The sequence below is a fragment of the Sarcophilus harrisii genome, chromosome 3 (assembly GCF_902635505.1).
Source record: "Sarcophilus harrisii chromosome 3, mSarHar1.11, whole genome shotgun sequence".
NCBI lineage: Eukaryota > Metazoa > Chordata > Mammalia > Dasyuromorphia > Dasyuridae > Sarcophilus > Sarcophilus harrisii.
The window spans coordinates 423,334,237-423,360,158 of record NC_045428.1 but is presented as its reverse complement, the minus strand read 5'-3'; the positions used below and the strand labels follow the sequence as shown (position 1 = coordinate 423,360,158).

General features: G+C 35.1%; 1 protein-coding gene across 1 annotated transcript in view; it reads right to left on the bottom strand.

Moving 5' to 3' along the window:
• RPRM (reprimo, TP53 dependent G2 arrest mediator homolog) overlaps window positions 1–12,973 on the bottom strand; it is a 51,973-nt gene extending 39,000 nt beyond the window's left edge. The window contains exon 1 of the mRNA XM_003763872.4: window positions 12,040–12,973. Coding sequence (XP_003763920.1) covers window positions 12,315–12,644 — 330 coding nt within the window. The 5' untranslated portion in view covers window positions 12,645–12,973 and the 3' untranslated portion in view covers window positions 12,040–12,314. The remainder of the gene's footprint in view (window positions 1–12,039) is intronic.
• Window positions 12,974–25,922: the final 12,949 nt, after the last annotated feature.

Below are 25,922 nucleotides of genomic sequence, written 5' to 3'. Positions count from 1 at the left end.
TTGCTATAACAAAAGGAGCTACTATAATATCCCAAAAGTCTTAGTGTAGGTTTTTAAGCCTTAATTTAATAGTTTTAAAGCTTAAAACTGCACTAAGAGTTTTGGGACACTTATTATATATCCTCTCCAAGTATGCCTTTTTATTTAGATGGTTGAGGGTGAGGAAGAGGAATACTAATATGACAAGGTCATTTGATTAATACTCAGAGAAACAAAGTAGATTCTGAAGGAGATGGGGTTTCTAGTAGTTATAGGACCAAGGTTACATTGCATTGAATTGTTCAAGTTTTCACAAAAGATACAGCTTGGTTAGCCCTACAAATTTAGCTCCCTCTTTTGATATTTGTTAAGTGTTTGGCCCTGAATAAGGCAATTAACCTCTCTCAGCTTGTTTTCCAATACGTAAAATGTGAATCATAACAGAAGTGATACTATCTACTTCATAAAATTATTTTGATGCTTAAATGGCATAATGAATGCAAGTGCTTAACAAATGCTCACATCTTGTATAAAAATCAGATATTATTCTTCTTAACAGAGCATCTACCAGATAAATTAGAATAAGTGAGCAATTTATAAGCCAGACAGTGGGTAGAGTGTCAGATTAGGAACGAAGAAATTTTGAATTCAAATTCTGCCTCAGACATTTGCTAGTTTTGTGACTGGATAAATCACTCTTTCAGCATTAGTTCCCTCATCTATAAAATGAGTAAGTTGGACTTGATGGCCTGTAAGGTATCTATAAGTTCTCTATAATTTTTGAAATCAAAGTGCTCTAAGAAGAGGATTTGAGGGCTTTAACTTCTTACTGTATTAAATGTGTTCTTTTGTTCTTCAAATCTCTCTTTGCCAATGGCCTGTCAATAGCAGAAAATATTCCTCTTATGTAATTAGTAAGAGGAAACAAAGATAATTTGGTAATTTACTTTGATTTCCTAATGACTTAACAATTTCTTTTATTTCTATGGGCCTTCTTCAGATTGAAGCTCCTTTCTCATTCTACTTATTTCAATTCCTAAAGCTATGTTTCTATTAAACATGATCATTGATGTTTCAGTCCTTTGAGATCTACAAGATGTCTTAGGTCTGCACTGAAGACCATCAGTCACAGCTTAAGATACTAGAGCAATGGAAACTTCAGAAGTCAGATAAAAAAAACAACAAAAACAAAATCTCCCAAACCAAAAAAAAAGTCCTTTAATTAATGATGATCATATGGAGACAATACATTTTATATATATATGTGTGTGTGTGTGTGTGTGTGTGTGTGTGTAATCTTTTGTGGAAACAAATAACCTAGATAATTTGAAAATGCATACTATTTAATTTCATTTGATAGGTGTGCAAGGGAGTTCAAATGTTTATAAAATATTGAGTATACCAGTAATGGAGAAATTGGGGAACTGAACAGGAGAAAGGAAAGGGTAGAGTTTGATCAATACACTATAGGACATAAGCTATATAGTACTGTTCAATTTATAGGAAAATAAATAAAGTAAAGGAGACACTTAAGATCCCTGAGGGCTCTTTTTACCAAACCAATCAGACATTTGGAGTTTTGGTCTTTTAAAAATAAATGCGTATTTCAGAGTAGTTTATCCTGTTCAAGGAGGGAGAAAAGGAGGCACCTCTAAAGGAAAGATCTGCTATTGCTGGTGTAAAACAAATAAATAGAAAAAAAAAAGATTTAGTGAGGGTGGGACTCTGTGCTTGTCACCTCTGTTCTTATATGACCCTTTGCTTCCACAATAAGTACTACATACATACTTATTCACATTCTCAGTTGGTTGATAGGAGCCACAGCTTTTTTTTATTTTTTTATTTTTTTAAGTGAATGGACTTCAGATTATCTGGTGCAACTCCCTAATTTTATACATGGGGAAATGGAGACTTGGAGAGGCTAAACACACACATCTAGTACATAGCAAAACTAGGATCCAAATTTGGGCCTTGTGACTCCATATCCCGTGTTCTTTGTGGTTAGGTTTCTTTACCGTTTAGTTTAGGTGACAATAAGTGAGCAAAAGTGACTTCTTCCTTCCCTTATTCCCCCCAAATAAACATTTTTAGCACTAATAGTGACCATACAATTAGTTAGCATAAGAAAAAGGGGAAAGTTACACAATTAAGGAAACTGTAAGTTTTAAAAATTATTCGTATATTTTATTTTTATATCCTTCATTTCTCACTCCACTACCCTCCAAAAAAGGATGAATTGGTATAAGAAATAAAACAGCATTAGGGGGAAAAGTTCAGGACAGATTGCATATTTTTTCACTCCTATAGTCCTCCACTTCTACAAAAAATGGGAGAAAATATAGTTTCTTATCTTTATTGTCAAACTTATTACTTATAATTATAGTGTTGTTTCACATTTTTTGTTGTTTCTCATTTATTGTTGTATTTATTGTATGTATGCTTTCCTAATTCTTCTTATTTCACTTTGCATCATTTCATGTTTTCTCCTGCTTCTCCAAATCCTTCATAGTTTTTGTTTCTTATTGTAAAATAAGATTTCATTATATTTATGTATCATAGTATACTTAGTTATTCCTGATCAGTGGAAATTTCCTTTCCCTTTCCAATTCTTTGCTACCACAAAAAAATTGCTATTCATAATGTTGTATAGATGAGACATTTCTTTTTGCTTTCCATCTGGAGATAAATGTTTTATAGTGGGGCCTTAGAGTCAAAGACTATGGACATTTCAACTACTTACCCCCTTATAATGTAGCTCCAAACTGCTTTCCAGAATAGCTAAACCAATTTACAAGTCAACTTCTAACATTTAATACAGGTTTTGGATACATGTTTTATAGAGAACTTAGTTGTCATTCTTTTCTCAAGTTTCCCTTTATTATCTGGCTACTCTCTCTTCTTTTGAATCTTATCCAAGGGTGATTGACACAATACCATGTAAGCTAGATACAAAATCAAGGTAGATTCCGTTTGGCAAAGCTGGCATCTTTTTCCTTTTTATAAAGAGTCACAATTACTATCAAATTAAAATAAAATGGGGTGTCCCAAAACTTTACCTAAGGATCCCTGAGGACCACTATATTAATTTAATTTCAAAATACATTGCTATGTTTTATTGTATTTTTATTTAATTTGTTGAACATTTCCAAATTCCATTTTAACCTGGTTCAGTTCTACTTGGGAATGTTTACTTATCTTGTGTTTGATACCTCTATCCTTTGCCAACCACAGTTTTATCTGTGGACATCCCAGAATTGGGGGAGAACCCTCCTTCCAACCACTTTCTACACTCCCTGTGTTCCACAGAGTCCTGTACTTAGATAAGAAAAGTTGCAAAATTCAATTGAACTCAGCAAACCTTCATTAAATACTCACTAAAGTGTAAAATATTCCACTTAATGCTAGAATCTAGAAGATCTAAAGGCAAATTCTGTCTCTAGCACTTAATAGTTGGTTGTGTGACTCTGAGTAAATCATCAATTTCTCTAAGCCTTTGTTTTTTCATTAGTAAAAATGGTGATAACATCTATATTTCAGAAGTTTGTTTTGCAACAATATATAGAAATCTCTTTGCAAATATTACAAATTGCAAATCAGTTATTATTATTACCATCTTCACCACCATCATTATCATTATCAGAAAACATCAGCTTTTCTCTGTTTCTACTATTTGGCCAAGGACCCATGAATCCCATAAATTTGACTTCCTGAATCTTTCAGGTAGGACCAAGTTCAAGGTCTAATAAAAGAGAAATCTGCCTTCAGGTTCAAGTTATGTGAATATGGTGAAATGAGCTTGTTAAGCTTCCCCAAAACAAGATTTGTCACTACATGGAGCTATCAAACCTATATTATAAGGGGAGAAGGAAATTCTCTTTGTTCAGTAAAAACAAATATAATGAATATCTCCCCCAAATCTTAGGGCAAATCTGATTCCAAGGGCAAAGTAACAGATCATCAAGTATATATTCAAAATATAAAATCAAAGTGAAAACTTGGAAATGTATGATACCTCACTTTGAGTATGTGAAAGTCAATTTTTTGAAAGCGGGATTAAATGTAATTTACTTGAGGTGAAATTTGAAGAGTGGTAGACTTCTGCTGCATCAAAGGAAAAGCTTCCTTATAATGGGAATTATCCAAAAGTGGAATGAAGTGCTTTAAAAATTAAGTTTGGATGATCACTTCTTGTGATTCTTGTAAAAAGAAAATCTTCCTCATCTGTGGATCAAATTGTCTGTTGCCTTAGATAATTACTAATTCTAAAAACCAGTATGTTGTTCAAATCTTTGGATTACTGAATCTAGTTGCACTTGGTGTTCTAGTTGCTCAAAAGCAAGAAAGCTTAAACATTTTTTCTTGTGTTTTTGTTTTCCTATACTGATCTCTGGTAGTGATCACCTAATATATACATATTTGCAAATTTCAGTTGCAAATTCCAGTGGCTCTAGTCTGGTTAGTCCTGTGTCTTGTCTTTTTCCTTATCTGCATATATAATCATCACCTCTATTACTTATTCTGGGATCATAAACATGTTTTTAAAATATTTTAATAACTACTTTAATATAATTTCTTTCCTCTGTAATCTTCTATATTTTATTTGAACTCTTTATTCTAACAAGAACTCACCAGACTACCAAAAATAATCCATGATATAAAAAAAAGGTAGTATTATTTTGGCCCCTTCCTATTGAGAGTTTCTCTGACTTGATTAAGGCTATGGTGTTTCCCTTCCTTGAATTTTGAGAGTCCATCTCACTTCCTAGTTCATGCTTCCCTCAACAGTGTATATGTGTGTGTGTGTGTGTGTGTGTATGTATGTGTGTGTGTGTGTGTGTGTGTGTTTATATATATATATATATATATATATATATATATATAATACCTACTTAAACCAGTAGTCCTTTGTGATTCATTTAGAATTTCTCAGACTTATTTATCTTTGAGGATAATGAAGTCTGGACCACCACTACTGAGTTGCTGGATTGAGCTATCATTGATAATAGACATACTCTGGGAATAAAGGCCAATGGGTATCTTTTCCAGACACGGGTCTTGATATTGTATGTAGTTCCATGTAACTTCTTGTGTTTTTTCTCACATAATCCCTAACCTTTTCTTGGAACTTGGATTTCTTTAACAAATATTATTCATACCTTTTATTTTTATATCACTCTCATATCCCTTTTCACCCCCCTCAGCAATCCATTTCTCTTAAAAAGAGCTTAAAAATCAGTTCAGTAAATCTAACTACAACATTGGCAGTCTAACTGTCAAAACACTAACAATCTATGTGATGTCCCATGCCTATAATCCCCTGCTTTTAAATGAGTAACAACCTTTATAGACTCCAGATTTAATTTTTTAAACTGTTAAAATATAATAAATCCTATCAAATAAATTCAGTAAATCATATTATAAGGACTAAATATGGCACCACAATATAAAAAAAAAAAACTATAAAAATACTTTATATATAAAAACATGTTTTCTGACACGTTATAAAGTGACAATAAAAATAAAAAATGTGCATAGGACAGCATAATTAAGTAAATTCAAAACACTCTACAGAGCAAGTAGATTTTACTCTTATCTTTGTTATCCTAATAACAATATTTGAATAGTTTTGAGCATCTGAAAGCAAAATAAGTTCAGAATATCATTGTCATTACTGGTGCCATCATAAATTATGTAGGTAATTTTGTGTTATGAATTATGCAGTCACTTCCTAAATCTAGCTGTTCCAAAATTTTCATACATAAATGAATGATGCTGAGAAAATACTTTTAGGGCCTATAAGACTAATTTGATAGCTAAACTAATGCAAGAAAAATACTGGAGAAAAGGTTAAAAGCCCTTGGCTATCTAGATGAGTTAGCCTCAAACATTTAAATGTGAACATTGGAAAACACTTGCAGCTGTGGGAATAGACTTTAGAACACATCCTCTTTAAACTGTTTTGCAAATTGTCTGAATGAGATTTGGCAGGTAGATAAAAGACTCACCAATTCCCATTTGGGGGATTGAAACAGGCTTGTTGCTTCAACAGGCTTTCAAACCAGACTTGCATCTTATGGAACAGACCAAACCCTGCAATCTGTTCCTGGCATTACAAACCCCAGAGTGACCCATCAAATCGGCTGGGAGGTAAGTATGACATTAAACTGCATGTGAGGCAGCTGTTGTCAAGAATTACTAGCCCCAGAGGGAAATGTTCTCTTGGGGTAAGAATAGCCTAGTAATTGGCCTCCAGAATGGCCTACATAGTTGTATTCAACAAGAATATACATAAACTTTGGCTTAGGATCAGAATTACATGCAAATATATTATTTACCTCTTTCCTATATTGACTTCTTAAAACTTTGCCTAGTGAGTAAAGAAACATTTGGGATATATAGAGACTTGTCAATAATCTCTAAAGAAGTCATTTACACAGGCTCAGAATGGTTCTGAAAAGTCATTTCATTGGTAAATAATATCTCCTGTTTCTGAGGGTATTCAGAATATGAAAGCCAGGGCACGTTCCAGATTTACAATGAAATAAACTATAAAGTACATCAAGGGATGAAATAGAGTAGTAAGCACTAAATCTTAGAATTTGAAGAGTCCCTATAGATAAAATAATCTAAACTGCATTTAAACTTGCATAAAGAAGCCAGAATTTTGTTCAAGGTGATGCAGTAAGTTAATGTCAGATTGGCAGTAGAGGTTAGGTTTCTGAATTGTCAAGGCTACAATAGTTCTTTCCAACACAGAGAATAAAATAATGTAGAATGCTGCTTGCCCATTGCAGGAGCCAGATGCAGAGAACAGCTCCACAGGGTTGAGGAGAGGGAGAAGAGAGGGCTTTGAGTCCTGAGGAGACAAGTCACCAGGAGGGTCCCCTGGGAGCAGAACTGACCTTTGGCTTGGTAGAAGTAGTGATTGCTTTTCTTTCCTTTAGATTTCTCTAAACAGTGCATTCCAGTTTTTCCTTTGCTTTTTTCCCCCTCTTCACACATACTCTAGAGGATTTAACCCTTTTACTCTCAGAATTTCTACTGGGCCTTCTCCCCACATCCTGCTGATTGGTGTTTCACATATGTGGTCAGTATATACCAGTTATATACAGGTCACTGTATCAGGTCAGTTAATGCCAAATATGACTTATTCCCAGGCCATTTACTCAGAAACCACTCCTCATCCTCAGCTATTCCACTTTTGGAACTATAATCACATCAATACTGCTTTTGCTGCTAAAAAAGCTATATCTATTTACTCTTCTTTGTAGCTTTTCAAACCACAGTACGTCACCCTAAACTGCTTCATTCTTTGTGGATATTCTTTCCCTAGTAGAATGTAAGCATTCTGAGAGCAAGAACAATCTTCAATTTTTTATTTATTATTAGCACTTAGCAAATACGTATGCACTTAGAAAACACTTATTAAATACTTTCTAATTTGTTCATTGATTCATTCACACATTTGTTCTGAAAAGCAAAGAGACAAACTAGCTCTATCTCTAATATAAAATAATACATGAATGAAAGAATAAAGTTACTCAAGCAGAAGATAATTTCAGTAAAACAAAGAGTGTCACCAGGAAGCTAGGTCACTCAATGTGTAGGGATACATCTGTTGATTTACAAGTTATGCCTCTTAGACATACTGTTTTCCTAGGAGCTCTTTCCCCAGGATACCTATTAGACTAATCAAGTCCAAGTTTCAGGTACCCCATCACCTTTTAAATCTAGATCTGAAGAAATGTATCTCCTTGGACTTCTTATCTATGGTTTAAGGTCCTGGCAATGAGAGCAGGATAACAAAATCATGTGGCTTCTTCCATCTGTCTATTATATTCCTTAGTCTCTGGGGACTAGACTAGCCAGGAGGAATTAGGAAGTACATCACTCTCACTGTGGAATAATCCCCCTGTACCTTGTAATGTGTCAGTGGGAAAGGATTATCACCCCCTAGGCTCATAGATTGATAAAATGCCATTTTCATACAGCTGTTAGAACTGGATGAAGGAAAATAGTGGCAAAGGCAGACAGGCATGAGGAAGATTGGGAGCCTTGAGAAACCACTGCTGTGTGGCCATCAGGACATAATGGGTGTAAAAAGCTTCTTGCTCCTGTCAGCACATCTATAAAAACCAGAACCACTTGGCATCTCTCTAAGTAACAAATGGATATAAGGGCCATTTTTTCCCACCACAGATAAGATAAAAACTGATTGCTAGAGGCAAGTAATCCCCAAGGCTGTGAATTTTTGTGCACTTTGAATTTTGTTGTGAGGCATATATCCTAGACTATAAATGTTCATACATATCTATGTTCTCATATAGACCTACCTTAAATAAAATGTAAGTTTCACAGGAGTTATTGGTATCAAAATCTCAAAGACCTGGGGAGAAAATCTAGACTGAATAATAAATGTAGGGGATATATGAAATGGCCTGGAGGAAGCAAAGGATTCAATAAAGGACAAAAATGAGGAAAGGAAAAAAGGAAGAAAAAAGTCTTTTCTGGTCAGACCCCAAGTTTCAGGCATCCCATCACATTTAAATCTAGATCTGGTGAGATTTTAAAGGGGATATATATTCCATATGCAAATAAATGAATTTCAAATTCCTAGGCAAGCTGGAACTCTCCAAATGTCCTTTTATGCAAAGACATCACCCACTCAGCAGGATACAAAGGGGTTCAATTAGCTATACCCTGCTTATTTCTAAATGACTAGTTTTTGACTGGATTTTGACTGAAAATAGTGAAAAATGAACACAGAAACATCCTGTGAAGCTGAGAGAGTAGCACAACCTATATGGCATAATGGATAGGTCCTGAATTTGGAATCAGGAAGACCTTAGTAACTTTGTCATCCTGGAGAAGTCACTTAAAACTTCTGATTTTCTGTTTCTTCAGGTATAAAATTGAGATTGTACTTAATTGTCTCCTCCAGTTTTCAAACTATGATCCTATTTATAGTCTCAAAGGACATGTTCAATATATATCTTTTCCCCCTTCAAACTAATGGAGCAATAGACTTAGTTTTCCTCAGTAAGCTTCTGAACAGGTAAATCTTTAGTTCTGGAATAGTAGGGTCAGAATAGAATTGAGAGGTCATTTCGTTGAACCATTTCATGTCAAAGATGAGAAACTTGAGGTCAGGAGAAACAAAATGATTTGCTCAAGGTAACAGAAGCCAAAATTAGAACCGAAATCTCCTGACTGCAAGACTAGTGCTCTTAAAGAACTCTGGGTGATGACTAAAAACCATTACATTGAATTCCCAATCCCTATATTTATGCCCACCTGCATTTTTGATTTCCTTCACAAGCTAATTGTACAATATTTCAGAGTCTGATTCTTTTTGTATAGCAAAATAACGGTTTGGTCATGTATACTTATTGTGTATCTAATTTATATTTTAATATATTTAACATCTACTGGTCATCCTGCCATCTGGGGGAGGGGGTGGGGGGTAAGAGGTGAAAAATTGGAACAAGAGGTTTGGCAATTGTTAATGCTGTAAAGTTACCCATACATATAACCTGTAAATAAAAGGCTATTAAATTAAAAAAAAATTATATGAATAAATATATTTGAATATATTTAAAAAAGACTAGTGCTCTTAACACTACACCATACCATAGCAAACTCCCTCTGTTAATTAAATTGTTTGCTTTTTCCCTAACCATAGTGCCATACTTTCCTCTGCCCCACCATTCATAAAATGTAATAAAAATAGATTTCAAAAATGTGCTCTTTGCATTTGAATATCAAGAACTCTAGGGAGGCCAATAAACTCTTTTTTTTTCTAGCTAGATTTTCCATTAGTATTAAATTTAACCACCTTAGGCTTAATGGCAAGATTTGCTAGAGGGGTAACAGGGATATTTGGCAACCAGACAGGTCACTGACTAGCATTTGATGGCTTATGTCATTGGGTCAATGACATTATTTATACCAGTTGTTCTAGAATGAGTGAAAAACATTTCCAGAAAGCAGTGTCACTCCTAAAATCTCTTCAGTGAAATCATTTATACTGTTCCTTAATCCTATGGAATTAATAATAGATCCTTTATCTTCTTGTAGCATTCCAGGACCCTGCCCCATTTTTAAGGATTAACAGCACAAATTGTGAAGCTTAAGCTTCAGTAAAGGGTTCCTGTTTCCATTGTGCTTTCAAAAGTCACTGATTCCTGTTGCTTGTCATCTAAACTGTGCCAAATGCCCAGACCTAAATGTGGCCTATGCATAGGACTGGCCAATTATAGCTCCATCTCTTTTTCTATTCTCCCTTCCTAACTTTTGATTTATAAATTCCATGCCTACTCAGGTATTCAGGACCTTGGCTAACTCCTTTAACTTCTATTTTCTGGGATTCTTCCATTTTATCAAATAATATATACATAATTTAAATCCACCTCTGTGTCTCTGTATTTCTCTGTGTGACTGTGTGTTTACGTATCTATGCATGTCTGTGTGTCTGTGTATTTAGTGTGTTTGTTTTGTGTGTCCATTTCTCTTCCTTCTTTCTTTCTTTCCTTCCTTCTGTCTCACTTTCTGTCTCTCCTTCTTTCCCAAAACTCACATTAACCTTTTCTATAAGGAGAAAGAGAAATGTTGAGTATTAGGCCAACAAGCATTATAAGAATTCATATTAATAGTTTGCCACGGGGAAATGTGTATGTGTGTATGTGTGTAGTCCAGTTTTTCTTCTTTTTATAAACCAACCAGCAAAAAGAAAAAAATCTCATCAACTACTATAAAACATTTTTGGTGACGTTAGCTGGGGTAAATCACCTTCCCAGAAGACAAGTTAAGTTATCTCTCCTTTCATTAGCTTATTAGCCCTGTTTTCCCACTGGAGCATTGTAAGGAAGTCTGACCCTCCCATGGCAGCTTTCTTGAAGTCCTGTCTGACTCAGCTCACAGAATCCAAATGAAATATTAAACAATAACAACAACAACAACAACAATAAATAACATGATGATGATGATGATGATAATGATTTAATAGAAAAACAAAAGAATGCTGCCCTTACATTGCTTAATAGCATGTTTAAGGATTCTTGCCATTCTTTAAAATGTCAGATTGCTTCACTGTTCTGTCTTTTTCTTCATTCACCTGCCCAGTCCCTCTGATCTGTAACCTTAACCTGAGTTCCCCAAGCCCACTCCACTGTCCTTTACTCTCTTTCACCAACGCACCCCTCTTCCTTACCCTCCTTTTACTTAATCGCGAAAAGACCACCAGAAGGTCAGCAAAGGGAACATTTTTGAATAAGCATTTATTACAGAAAATTTAAATAAAGGAAAAAAAATAAAAATTGTGCCACAGATCAAAGTACTTTTGCTGTGTAAACCCGTGCAGTACTCTTTCACATGCTACCCCTTTTGCTCCCCGAACCCCATGGGCCAGCTCCAGGCCAGCCTTGCACACTACAATGGAAATAAGAAAAGCGACAGTAGAAGACAATTCACAACATTCACATTCGCGGGTGTTTTGTTTTTTGTTTTTTTCCTTTCTTCCCCTTAATTCCCGTCTTCTCCCCTCTTCTCCCCCACTAATCCCATCCCCCACATTAATCTCCTCTCCCTCAAAAAGACAAAATTCTAAACCCACGGTCAAACAAAAAGGGTTGGAAAACGACTTATCAAAATTTTATGATAATTATTATTTAAGCAAAATATCCCTTAAAACAATGGGCTACAATCAAAATGTAGTTACTGATTGTCCCTTCCAATGGAGAGGGGACTGGATTTGGGAGTGTTTTTTGTTTTTGTTTGTTTGTTTTGCTTAGTTTGCGTGTCGTTGTTGTGAAGTCTGTCGCGTTGTATTTACATAGGTCACATTTTCGGAAGCGCGGCTCCAGGCCAGGCGACTAGTCGGATCGTTGTCAGGGGGACTAGACCACCCCTCCCCGCTTTCTCCCCAAGATCCCGTCCCTACATGCAAGCTGAGATGCGTATCTCTCCCTTTGCCGTGATCTCGGGCGACGGGACATCTCCCAGAAACTAGAAAGTTATTGCCCATTGCTTTCCATCATCCTCCCCACCCCTTTCTTTCATTACTTTTTGCTGGACTATCCCAGAAGTGCACAGAGGTTGGTGAGGTTTCTTCTTAGGGTGGGAGGCGTTCAAAGAACCGAGCGAGACTAATAGATCGCTTCATCCCTTAAGTAGAAGAGACGGTGACCGAAGCAGCAGCCGAAGAATTATTAGGAGGCGATCACTCCAATAAGTTTCTTTCGCCAGATCTCAGATGGTTGAGAGGCGCAGTTGGGTTTGGCAAGGTGGGTAGGACGGGGATAGGGGGAAACAAGCTGTGGCGAAGGAGTGGAAGGTGGTCAGTAAGGTCCCACCACCACCGCCTCCACCTCCTTGGAGGGTCGCCTATCCTTCACCAGGAAGTTGATCATACCCTCCGACTTGATGAGCAGGTTGCAGCCGAGGAAGAAGATGCCAAAGACAACGGTGAGCGACAGGACGCACATAACCGCTATCTGTACCACTCGCATAATGTACAGACTCCGTTCGTCCTGGCCGCTCTCCCCAAAGCCATCGTCTGTCACCACGGACGCCTGGGTACAGCAACGCAGGACCCGCTCCAGAGAGTCACTACTGTTGGCCAAGAAGAGCCCGGCCGCTTCAGTCTGGTTGCCCAGCACTGGATTCATTGCGTGCCTGGGCGCGCCGGGTGGCGCAGGGTCGGAAGGGGTGGAGAGTGGGGTGGAGGGAGAGGAACAGGTGTCCCCGGGGGTGGTGCTGCGACTTGGACACTCCGGAGCTTCCAGGTCTCCTTTCTCTTTTCCTTTTACAAGCCACTACGGTCCCCGGGATATAGGAGTTTCCAGGAGCCTCTGTGGAATTGCGAAGTGCAGCAGCTTCCTTCCACCAGCAGCTCCTGCCAAGGCTCTGCTCTCTCCCCTCCTGCTCGCCCGGGGGCTGTTTTAAGTTGGCTGGGTTGGGAAAGCATTGACCGTGGGAGGTGTTGCCAGCTAAGGGATGGCTGCTCTGAGGGAAGAGCGACCTCTCCTGATCCACGCTGGTCTCTGCACCAATTTGCATTGAATTCTTAGGAAAGCACTAAAGGAAAGCAGCTTGTCTTTCTTTGACTGTTCCCACTTTCCAACTCTGTAGGCCTGCGTGGGGTCACTGCACACTTTTGGTTTGATGGATGACTGGAGCCTTTTTTATTTATTTATTTTTTTTTTTGAGAGCTACAACCAGCGAAAACTTCCAGAGAACCTGGGGCATCCGCCCTCTTTGTTCCTGTCCTTTGTCTCTCCACCCCTTTAACCCCATTGTGGGGAATAAAGGTGGAAATATATTGCAGATGCCAGATGGTCTCTGTTTCTACAGAGACCTGCCTGATCTGTGATTCCTTCTCATCCAGTATAACTTCTCCACTCCAGGGACCAAATATATATATATATATATATATATATATATATATATATATATATATATATATTTATGTATATGTATGTGTGTGTGTGTGTGTGTGTAAATTATATATATATATATAGATAGATAGACAGATAGATAGATATGCAAATATCACCCAGGATTACATTTTATAAAGATGATGACAGGAGAAAGTCCAGACAGGTTTAAGGGAGGAGGGTTGTTCTGTTTTGTTGTTGTTATTTGTTATTGAGAAGATAAGAAATTACTTTACTTTGCTGAGGTGGGGCAGAGTAAATTGTTGAATCAAATGGTCTAGCATTTGTTAACGGTTTATTCAGTTTCTGATTTGAGCACTGGAGTTAAGAAAGGCAACAGACAGTCCCTGTTCTCAAAGAGCTCACACTCTAGTTGGGGAGACACATGAAAACAACTGTGTATAAAGAAGATATATTTATATCTATTCCCAAAATGATGATTAGGAGAATATTGGGAAATTAAGGGGCTTCTGGTTTTATTTGTTTAATTGTGGTCTATGATTGATATGGCATAGTTAGTATTTTCTAAGGAATGAAGAAGGGTTACTGTGTACATTATATAGTTTTTTTCTTTCTCTATTTTGTATTTAAATTTTGAATAAATAAATACATTAGCAAGTAAATAAAATTTAAAAAAAGACAGATGCACAAAGAAATGAGCAGGCTGGTTTCAGAAAAACTTGGGAAGACTTAAATGAACTGATGTAAAATGAAGTTAGCAGATCCAGGAGAGCATTTTGCACAGTAACAGTGTTATAATAATGATGATCAAATATGAAATACTTAGCTACTTGATCAAGATAATGATCCATGATACTTCTAAGGTGTTTAGAAAAATGCCATCCACCTTCAGAGAGAGAAGTAACGAACTCAGAGTGCAGGCTGAAGCATAATTTTTTCACTTTCTTTAGTTCTTTTCCCTTTTTTTTGGTAATATGACTAATATGGAATTATGTTTTGGATGACTTCATATGTACAGTTGGTATCATATTGCTTGCCTTCTGGTGGGAGAGAAGTAGAAGGGATGGAGAGAATTTGGAACTTAAAATTTAAAAAATAATAAAGAATAAATAATTTTTATTTTAGGGGAAAATTGATAATTTTGGAGAGAGCATTTTCAGTTGAATGTTGGAGTATGAAACCAGACTACAGGATTAATAAAAGATGAAAGAAAAGGAACTGGAGGCACTGATAGCATTCTTCTTGAAGGGCAGGTACATGCTAATTGATATAATTGCATCTTCTGTAATTCTTTTATAGGACACAAGAATATAGTTTGAATCCCTAGTCTATTTTCTACTCAGATCCAGATCCCTTGCTCTTTCACTTGACTGAGACTTTGGAAATGTCTTGGCCAAAATTCCTTCACCAAAAACTTGAAACTATCAATGAAAATTTGATTATCTTATTGTAGGAATACAAGAGAACCATTAATCATTGTCCCTTGAACTAAAACAATCAAGTTGGAGGAGATGAAAATAGCATAAATGCCATTACAGGAAAAGTGGTTTCAGGATACAGTGTAAAATAGTATGCCAAATTGCATGGTATAGACTAGATATTCTAAAAGCATTCAGAAAAGGGAAATAATAGTTGAGGCTCTAATTAGAGGAGAAAAACATAAAAAAAAGAAATTAGAGCATAGTTGATCCTTAAAAGTTTGGGATGATTTGAATAAGGAGGGGGCACAATAAATTCACATGTTCAGAAGAAAACAATGCTTTATTCAATAAACCATATGGATTACTCTGTAAGCTCTGTCAGGGCAAATATTTTTTTTCTTCTATATAACCTCTGGCCTGATGCACTGATGCACACCAAATTGAACTTAATGCAGCATTATATACATGAAGAAATTTGGGAAATAGTGAACAATAAAACTTATGTATAGAATTCAAAATATACACAAGATTGTAGAAGGTAGGATTTCAGGTACCAAATAAAATCCCACCATTTAAAAGAAGTCTTTCTTGAGCTTTGTTAATGTTAGTTCTTCCTTTTAAGATTATCTCTAAATTATCCTACCTGTATCTTTTGTCTATTCTTTCTCATTAGACTATGAGATCCTTAAGAGCAGGGACTTTTTTTTTTTTTTTTTGGCTTTTCCTTGTATCCCCACTAAGTAGCACAGTGCTTGGCATATAGTAAATGTATGCATGTTCACTTTATATCTTTTTAGAACTTTCCACATTATGCCACTATATATCTGCAAGGAGACTGAAGTATAAATACATCTATTGAGTATCATGGAATCAAAGATTTAGAGTTGTAAGGGATCTTACAGGCCATCTAGTCTGATTCTCAAATTTTATATGTTAGGACACTGAGGCCCAGATTAAGTTGTTTCCTCAGGGTCATGTAAGATTTGAACTGAGTTTTCTTGATTTCAAGTCTAAGGATGTATTCACTATTCTGAGAAATAAGGTGATTTATAGGAGTTCAGTGCCACAATTATTTGTCAAGGGTTTGCCTGCAAAACATTTCATGTTGTTGTTTTATTATTATATTTATCAAAATATCTGAGTACAAGACACAAAGTTCTGTTGAATTATTTGTAATAAGCATTTAGCCAGGTGTCATAATCCATATATATGTTTTGGAATCCCCTAACATTTCTTTTGTGGCATCTTAATTTGAAATCATTAAAAAAGTCAGATTTTTGACATTCTAATAACTTAGAGTATTTTTATTCCCCTAAATGTTGAGGCTCTAATTGTTCTAATCTCTCTGCCTCTATCTCTCTCTCTTTCTCTCATTCTCTGTCTCCCTTTGTCTCTGTTTCTCTCACTGTTTCTATCTCTTGTATCTCTCTCTATTCCTGTCTCTCCCTCTGTCTCTCTATGTGTCTGTATGTTTGAATCTCTGTCTCTTATTAAATCACATGTCATCAAACAAAACCAAGATGAGTAGTTGGAAAAACAAATAACTACCTATTAGTGTAAAAGGCAAGGAGCTCAACAAAATACATTTTATGTTACTTTTTATAAATGTACATTTTCTTTATTTTTTCCAATTGAAAAATACTAATCTTCTTTTCTACTCCTTGTTCCCATTGAGAGAAAAGAACACAAAACTTTTATGATAAAGTCCCATGCTGGCCATGCCCATAAATGTGTGTCTCATACTGTATTTTGAGTCCATTATTTCTCTGTTGTGAGATGAATAGCATGCTTTACCATCAGTCCTCTGGAATTGTGCTTAGTCATTGAATAGATCAGAATTTTTAAGTCTTTCAAAATTGTGTTTAAAATGTTACTTTATTAATTGTTCTGGTTCTACTTATGTTATTGTCCATTGGTTCAAGCAAGTCTTTCCAGGTTTTCTGAAACTGTCTCTTTCATCATTCCTTATAGCACAATAGCATTTTTATTTCATTCATGAACTATATATAGATATTTCCCAATTGATGGACACCCCTTCACTTCTTTTTTGCCTTCTTTGATATCTTTGTATCTATTGGGCTACTAATGGTTTAATTTTACCATTAGATGAAAAGGTTTGCAGGCCTGATAACTTTTTGAGAATAGTTCCAAATTGCTTCCCAGAATGACTGAACCAATTAACAACTCCACCAACTGTGCATTAATATGCCCGTTTTCCCATAACCCTTCCAACATTGGTCATTTCCTTTTCAGTCACTTTTGCCAATATGATGAGTTGGAAGTACAATCTCAGTTCTTTCCATTTTCATTTTTTTTTCTAGTAAAGATTTAGAATATTTTTATGTAATTATTTGACATGTTCAGGGTAGCAATTCCTAGTCCCAAATTATGTGTTTGATATTTAGCACCAGATGATAAAATTGATGTGACATCAATTTCATAGCACCAAATATTGGGGTTCAGTCATGTGGAAAATTCACAATGGCTATTCTCTTTGGGTCTTTTGGTAGGTTTATTTAGGAGAAGAGGTTACAATAGCTATCAGGAATGGTAAATATGAAATAGATTGGGAAAGCATGTAGTTATCAAGGAAAGAGATTTTTAACAATTAATGATGGAAAAGACAAGTTCCTTAGTGGAACTCACAATTAAGCAGGAGAAAGGGAGCACCCTATGAAGTTGGAGTATGCTCTTAGCTGGCAGGCTAAATCCTAAAAGGAATCTAGCATCCTAAAAGAGTTAGTTAATTATAAGAAGGAGAAAGAATAGAGGCATGATGAGGAATGAAAGGAAAGACATCATGTGGCATGGAGGAGGGGGAAGGGGAAAGACATCATGAGGCAGAGTATTATAGAGGATTGAACTATAAACTTATCAGTACTCTGCTCTTCTTGTCTCAGGGAAAATTTTATTAGATACTTCAGGCTTTCTCTCCCAACCCTACCTAGTAATCCAGGACTTCATCATATTGATAGCTTCCACTTCTTTGAAAACATTTTAATGATAGCCTTTGGCCATTTATCAATTGGAGGATGGCTCTTATTCTTATAATTTTGAATTGGTTTTGTATATTTCATGGAAATCAAATGTTTTAAACTTACCACAAAGATCCTCTCCTTTCATGGCTTTTTTTTTTTTTTTTTTTTTAAATGAAGACATTTATTTTGTAATTAGTCATGTTGCAGGAATGTTCAAATACTCTTGTGGACAGTGGCACAGAGAATGTCTAATTTGTAAAGATGGAGAAACCAATTTCAAACATTACCTAAAATGTAGAGAGGTGCTTGTCATGGTGAATAGAGAGTAGATTTTGGAATCATGTCAACTTGGGTTTAAGTCCACCTTCTGATTCTTGTCATGTGTCCCTAGGAAATCATTAATCTTTCAATATTCCCAGGTAATTCTTTAAGGCTAGAAACTGCCAAATAGATTCAGAATAGAGTAAGTTCTCCCATCACAGGTTCCTCATACTGATTAAGCCATAAATATAGTACAAAAACATTAAAAAATGAACTAACAAAAATTCAGATGCAAAAATTCCTTGTTCTGACTTAACTTCTGATAGTAAAGAGGACTAACAATAAACCTAGGATCAATGGTACAAAATTCAATTAAATTTAATTCACCAAGTAGTTATTAACATATTAGGTATTATACTAAGCTATTAATACAAAGAAAAAAAGGCACAATCTTGTCCTCAGAGAGTTTATATTCTACTAGGAGTCCATTCAGCAGCCATCACTATACTTTTCCTTTGGTATTTCTATTTTTCTATTCAAAATGACCCTTTCTATGATCAAGAGATTTAAAAAAATCAATGGGCAACTAATGATAAACTTTCAATGAAACATTTTTAGTTTTATTTATGTATTTATTTTTGGGAGGGTTATATTTTATATATCTCCTTTGATAGATCAGGAGACCCTCTTCCTGTTCAAATTGTGTGTGTGTGTGTGTGTGTGTGTGTGTGTGTGTGTGTGTGTGTGTAGATGGAGAACTATATAAAGAAATCCTTTCCTGTGCGCCCTTTGTTTATTCTTTTCCCTGAAAATTTGAATGGGCACCTATGTTTTGTCTTTGTATCTTTTTCTCCCAGTTCTTAGGAAAGGTGAAAGATAAAAAGCAGGTGATAAGAAAAGTTCTATTTCACTTCTTTTTCCTAAGATTGTTGGTCAGTTCAGTGTAGAAATTCCCTCTAATATTACAGATATCAATCCCATCTACTACTTAGAAGATGCACTTTGGGCAAGGTAAGTGACAAATCGATTTATAAAAATTCTACTGTATAAAAAAAACAAATAGAAATAATGGGAAATTGGGAAATTGAAAGGAATGAGAATTATTTTTATGACAAATATTCTTTATTTTATAATATATACATATATTTGATCAAATCACATACCATATCAAATCATGTCAATTACAAATCATATTCTAACATAATATTTAATGCTATATTCATCTAAACATAAAAAATTCCAGATTATTTAATAATGTTGATTTTCAAATAAGGCTGGCTCCCTATCCATTACAAGATGCTGTCTGAACATGTATGTACACATGTGTGGGTATGGTTTATGTGTGTATATTTCTCTATATACAATATGCGTAAATATATATATGGGGGCCTATAGATGTGTATATGTGTATGCATGCAATATGTATATGTACAAAATGCATTGCAATGTATGTACATATAGGTATCTATGCTTATAGGCATATTAATATGTACATATGTATATACACATATTGTATTACATACTAGGATATTCTTATGTGTATATCCATATATTATATAATTATGTATTTTATATTTTGTTAATTGATTGACATGCATATATAAACATGAGTACACACCTATATACTCACTGCAAATTTTAAGTTTTTAGAAGGAACTATGACTTCTTTTTCTCTTAAGTAAATAGCATTTAAGTCAAATTTATTTCAAGAATAAAAGAAATTTAAGAGGCAGCATGGTATAGTGAAAAGAGAGATGGCATTGAAAACAGAAAGACCCTGGTTCAAATCTCATCTCTTCCAGCTACTGGCTGTGTGACTTTGGATAAATCATTTAACCCCTCAGTGCTCTAGGAAACCAAAAGACTATATATCTGATTTGGTACAGAGAGTTTCCTCATCTGGGAGTTTCCTATAGCAATAAAAGCACAGGTCCATTCCTTATACCTAAAAAACCCCAAATATTTATTAAATATCAATTCTATATAAAAGTGCAGTGATATATGGATGGATACTAGGATGTACAGGCTTAGACAAATCCCTGTCCTCATGGAGATTTTAATCTTGTAAAGGTGATATCATATATTCAGATATTCAGATAACTATAATACATTACACCCCATGATTGAGAAGCATCTCATGGTTGATGAGTAGGCTGACTTTGGAGTTTTAGAATCAACACTTAGAATCAAATCCTGACTCTTTCATTTAACCTCTCAATGCCTGAGAAAACCCTGTTGAGTCAGGAGTTTTTAGCTTTTCTTGTATAATGATCTCTCATGAACCTGGTACAATCTATAGTCTTGATCTCAAATTAATATTTTTAAATGCATAAAATAAAATTCATAAGATTACAAAGGGGACCTATTGTACTGAAATATAATTATACAGAAAAAATCAAGTTCACAAATCCCAAGTTAAGAAGCCCTACCTGAGATAATATATTATAGAAGAGTTACTAATCTGCATTGCGTGAAGGAGTCTCCAAACTGGGAGTTATACTGATGAAATCACAGGTACCAGTATCCCCCAAAAGAGATCAGTATGGGTTAACTGAATTCTAGAAGTGTTAAACCTCTCAAGTAAAATAATAGTTGTAAAGCAGTTAGCATAGTGCCTGGCACATAGGAAGAGTTAAATAAATGTTAATTGTTTTTGTTAGCTATTATCAAAGTTCATTGGAAGTTTTCATGGAGGAGGTGACATTGAATTTGTAGGATGAGTAGAAATACAGCCCAGCTCACGAAGAGGAAAGTAGGTGACTTAGAGAAGAGTATAAGCAAAGACACAGATTTTTTTTTCTAATTCATTGACAATATAATCTTTGTGCATAACTTGAGGCTCAAAAAATATTATTTGGAATGAGGGTGAAGCATGGGTTGGAGAATCTAGGTTAGGGGGATCAAAAGCAGTAAAATAATGCTTTCTTCATCCTTATTTAAAATGTGTACCCCATCTGTTCACTTGTTCCTATGGGGAAGTCTTAGAGACTCACATAAAAACTCTAATTCAGATTTGCCTTTTAATGAACTACACTATTAGAATGATATGAGTAAGGACCCTGATGCCCTCTTCTGTTCATTTTTTTTCCAGCTGCCAAGATGAAGTACAGATAAAGGCTGAAATAATTCACCTTCCAAGTTCAACTAAAAAAAGCCCTGATTATAGTCCATGGCAAAGAGGTTTCAGTATGATACATTGTAGGCCTGTCACAGTCTATTTTTAGATCTGCAGGCTGTGCATTTTTTTTTTTTTACCTCCACAGAAATGTCATCAATTTTACCTGGAGATTTTTGGGGCCAGTCTTAGAAGTCCACTAGGTTTGAGATAGCTGTCCTATTGTAGAAAAAGTGCTATGTTTGCAATCAAAGTATCTGAATTTGAATTCTGATGGTGCCATTTATTATCTTTATGATTTTGGGCAAGTTACTTAAATTCTTTCCATCTCACTTTTCCCAACTGCAAAATATAGGGCCATCCTAGCTTTATAATTCTAGAAAATAAACAGAAAATAGAAATTACAGAATAAAGGAAAGGGGTCATCAACCAGGCTGCATACTACCTGGCGGCTTGTAAGCATTGCTGAACACAAAGGTAAGAAGGAAAGGAATAAAAACCAATAAATAAAAAGTATCTTTTGGGGAACATTTATTGAACTTAAACATGGGTAGCAATTTATATCTTTTCAAATTTTACAGATACAACAGCTGGGCAAATATTTATATTCATAGTGGATTTACCAAACCAGGGAAGCACACATATGGTCAGATCAAGTTTCTGTACCCTGAACTCATTGTGTATGAAAGTTAGACTTCTATTAAAAATATCAATTAATTGTTCATTGAGGAAAATTACCAATTGTCCTCAATAGTCATATTGATTATTGAGCCAAGGACTATATGACTAACACTCCATTTATGACTCCATAGTTTCAGAGCTTCCTTTAGTGGAACACTGTACATATTAATTAGATATTTCACTTTGATCAAGTTACTTATCATTTCTATACTCAAGTCCCTTTATCTGTTAAATGGGAATAATAATAATTTCTTTAACCACTTACTAGAATTGAAGAATTTAATGTTAAATGAACTTGCAGATTCCTTGGGATTCAGTTTTGCCTATATTTCCATTTCCTCTAAATCATTATTAAGAAGTGTTCATCAAGTCTCAACTAGAAAATCTCCAATTAGGGGAAACTATAATTCTCAGAGTGAACCATTCTACTTTGGGGCAGCTGTCACTGTCAGGAATGTTTCCATTATATCTAGTGTATATTGCCTCCCTACTGCCTTTGACCCCTTGTTCTGCCCCTAGGCAGAGCTAGTCTAACCCTCTTTCCATGTGATAGTCTTTCAAATAATTAAAAATTATTATTTGTATCCACTCAACTCCAAATTTCCTCTCCAAGTTAAATATACCCAATTCTTATCATAACAACCTCAAGATGATCAAATTAAATAATGGATGAAAAGAACTTTGAAAAGCATGAAAAGTGTGACTGTGAAGTTGTTATTAAGTTCATCAAATATTAAACCTACTAAATGTATCATATTATCCTATACTCATCTTAGGGTATCAGTGAAGGAGCTAACTAAATGCACTCTTTTGGTGTGCATTTTTCAATGCACAAAAGAAAGGAGGAAGAAGTCTGTTTTAGACATCTTGCTTGGGGGACCAGAGCTTAAACTTGCAAGCATTTTAGTTCCCAATTCTTAATTAATCTTTGTACTTGGAAAGGAGCTATGGAGACTAACTGAAGATCAAAGCATCCTATTGTACCTTTTTTGCTTATTAGGTTTTTTTTTCTTTTTTTCTGGTTTTTCTTTTCAACGTGACTAATATGAATGTATATATGTTAAGAATGGTTATACAGGTATAACCTATATCAGATTGTTTGCTATCTTGAGGAGAGAGTAGGTAATGAAGAAAGGGAGATAATAATCTAGAACTCAAAATCTTACAAAAGTGAATGCTGAACACTATCTTTACATGTAATTAGAAAAATAAAATGCTATTAAAATGAAAAAAATCCCAACAATCTAGCACAATTACCAAATTTCATAAGGCTAAATGCAAAGTTTTAAACTTTGGCTCAAAAATTAACTTAAAAGGAAAAGATATGAAAGGTATGATTAGATTGCAGTTTATCTGAAACTGGGAGTTGTAGTGGACTGGAACTTGTATATGAATTAATAATGAGGTATGGCATCCTAAAAATGAATATAATTGTGGGGCATACTAAGATGCCTGTGGCTTCCAAGAATAAGGTGGAGCATAATGTTGTGTTCTACCCTTTTCTTACCACATTTCCAGTATTGTGTTCAGCAATGGGCACCACAGTTTAGGAAGGATAATAATAAAGTGGAGAATACTAAACAATAGACAACTAAATTAATGAAGGTTCTTCAGTTGATACCACATAAAGATTAGTGTCAGAGGGTCAAGCCAGGGATGATAATCAGAAGTTACAAAGAATCAAATTTAGGATTCACATAAAGAAAAAAAAATCCTAATCTGGAGCTATTGAAAAGTGGAATGAGCTACTTCAGGAGAAAATGGATCTTTTTCTCAAGGTTAATCTTCAAATAAAGGCAAAACAACTGATTGTTTGATTTTTAATGATTATTCTTTTTTGAGTATGACTTCAACTAGATGGCTATTAATAATTTCAAATTTCAAATTATATGAGCCAGTGATTGTATGATTTTTTTAAAGACTGGTGTATGTAACTCACTTAGGTCTGATGACTTAAACTTATCTAGGGAAGATTAATGTTCTAATAGGACTTCCTCATTTATTCTAAATATTAGCTCATTATTAGTCAATTTTGTTTTACTGTTTCTAATAAACACAATAACAATTGAATAATTTTCTTCTCTCCATCATTATTTGTTATATACTTGGCAAGAATAAGGTATATGTGGCATATATCATGGACACATGTATAGGATGAGCACAGGAGACAAAGGGAGCAAAAGTACAGGGATAACCAAAGTACATGTTTACTTAGAAACTGATGATCTTGTTGTGGACTGACCAGTAACATGGCAGGACAAAGGAGAGGGGAATCTGGGTAGGATATGATGCTAGGGAAACATATATAAGACTGGGTAATGGTGCCATTAAGGAGTGACCAGAGAGAGCTAGAAGAGATATGTAGTGCTTAAATAAACGTTTTGCTATATAAATCAAACTGGTGTGTCCTGGGTGCTCTGTGGGGAATAGATCACAGCTCGAGAAAAGAGTTGCCAGAGACATCTGAAGACCGGGAATGGTAAGAGTCCAGTTAAGACCCTCTTGGTGAGTAGAGGGACCCTTACAATTATTTTCCCACTTAGTCTAAGACAAAGTCTTATATCTTCATTGAACCTCCTTTTCTCCCCTCAACCAAGAAAAGCTTAAAAATAAACACTTGTAGTATCCTGAATGCCGTTTATTTTGAGCTTTATTTTATCTGGTACAATTTTGCTAAAAATATGCTACATGTTGTTCTTAAGATCTGATTCCTTCCCTTGCTTCCATTTATTTTTATTCCTATATCTTAGGCTGGAATCTAGAAATTCACATCCCATTCCCAGATACTGTCTTCTTCACTAATTATTAACTTTAGAAATCTGTATTGCCCTTTTGAAATCCTGGCCTATGAATTGAAAGGATCAATGCTAGTGATAAAAACCCTTTGTGTCCCTAAGTTTTTCATTTTCTTTCCCAAGAATTCATAATTCTTAGAAGTTTTTTCTAGATTTCCTCTGCCAACATATATATTTATATTTTATAATCAAACCAATCACTAAACTTGAACAGTGAGCCAAGATGGCAGAGAGTAAACTTGTTTTTATCTAAGCTCTTCCCAGTGTCCCTCAGATCAATACCAGATCAAGCCGTAGAACTAGTTTTGCAGTGATATAACTCACAAATATTTGGAATGTTAACAAATTTCCAGCAGAAGGTTCTTTGAAAGAACTTCAGAAAAAGTCTGTTTCAATCAGGTAGTGGAGGGAGGAGGCCAAGCACAGATACAGCTTATGCAGAGACTCATAGCGTTGTGGTGTCCATTCACTAGGGAATCTCCTGGGAGGCTCTTAGGCTACTCTGTCCGGGTTACAAGCCAATGGATCAGCAGATTAGCTGTGAGATGTTCAAAGCAAATACAAAGGGCAAATAGTGAGCCTCTGAACCTCAGAAAAACATAGCACCTGAACATGTCTACCCAGCACTGGAAGTCAGTCAGCAGCACCAGCCCCAAGGCAACCTAAAGTGGCTGTCGCCCCTTTGCCCTAAAAGCAGACCTCAACCTTTAAAAAATGAGCAAAAAAAGCAAAAAGAACTCTGACCATTGATAGCTTTTGTGGAGAAAGAGAACAGACATCAAACCCTGAAGATCCTAAAGACAAATCATCCCCAGATAAAGCCCCAAAGAATGATATGAATTGGTTCCCATTTCACAAATTTCTCTTGGAAGAATTAAAAAAGGATCTTAAAAGAGTTAGAAGATAAAAGGAAAAAGGAAATGAGAACTTTGCAAGAGAGTTTGTAAGAGGAAAAACAAATTATCTGAAGAAAATTCCTTAAAAATAGATTTGATGAAATCAAAAAAGCATATGACTCCTTACAAAATAGATATGAAAAGGAAACCAATTTGTTGGAAAACAAAATTTGTGAAATGGAAAAAATGCTATGAACAAACCACATCATTTAAAAGTTTAATTGGCCAAAAGCAAAAGGAATTAAAAAAAAAACTAACTGAAGAAAATAGTTCACTTAAAAATTAGAGTTGAACAAATGGAAATGAATGATTTAATCAGATTTCAAGAATTAATAGAAGAAAATGTAAAATGTCTCATTGGAAAAACAACTAACCTGGAAAATATATCTAGGAGAGAAAATC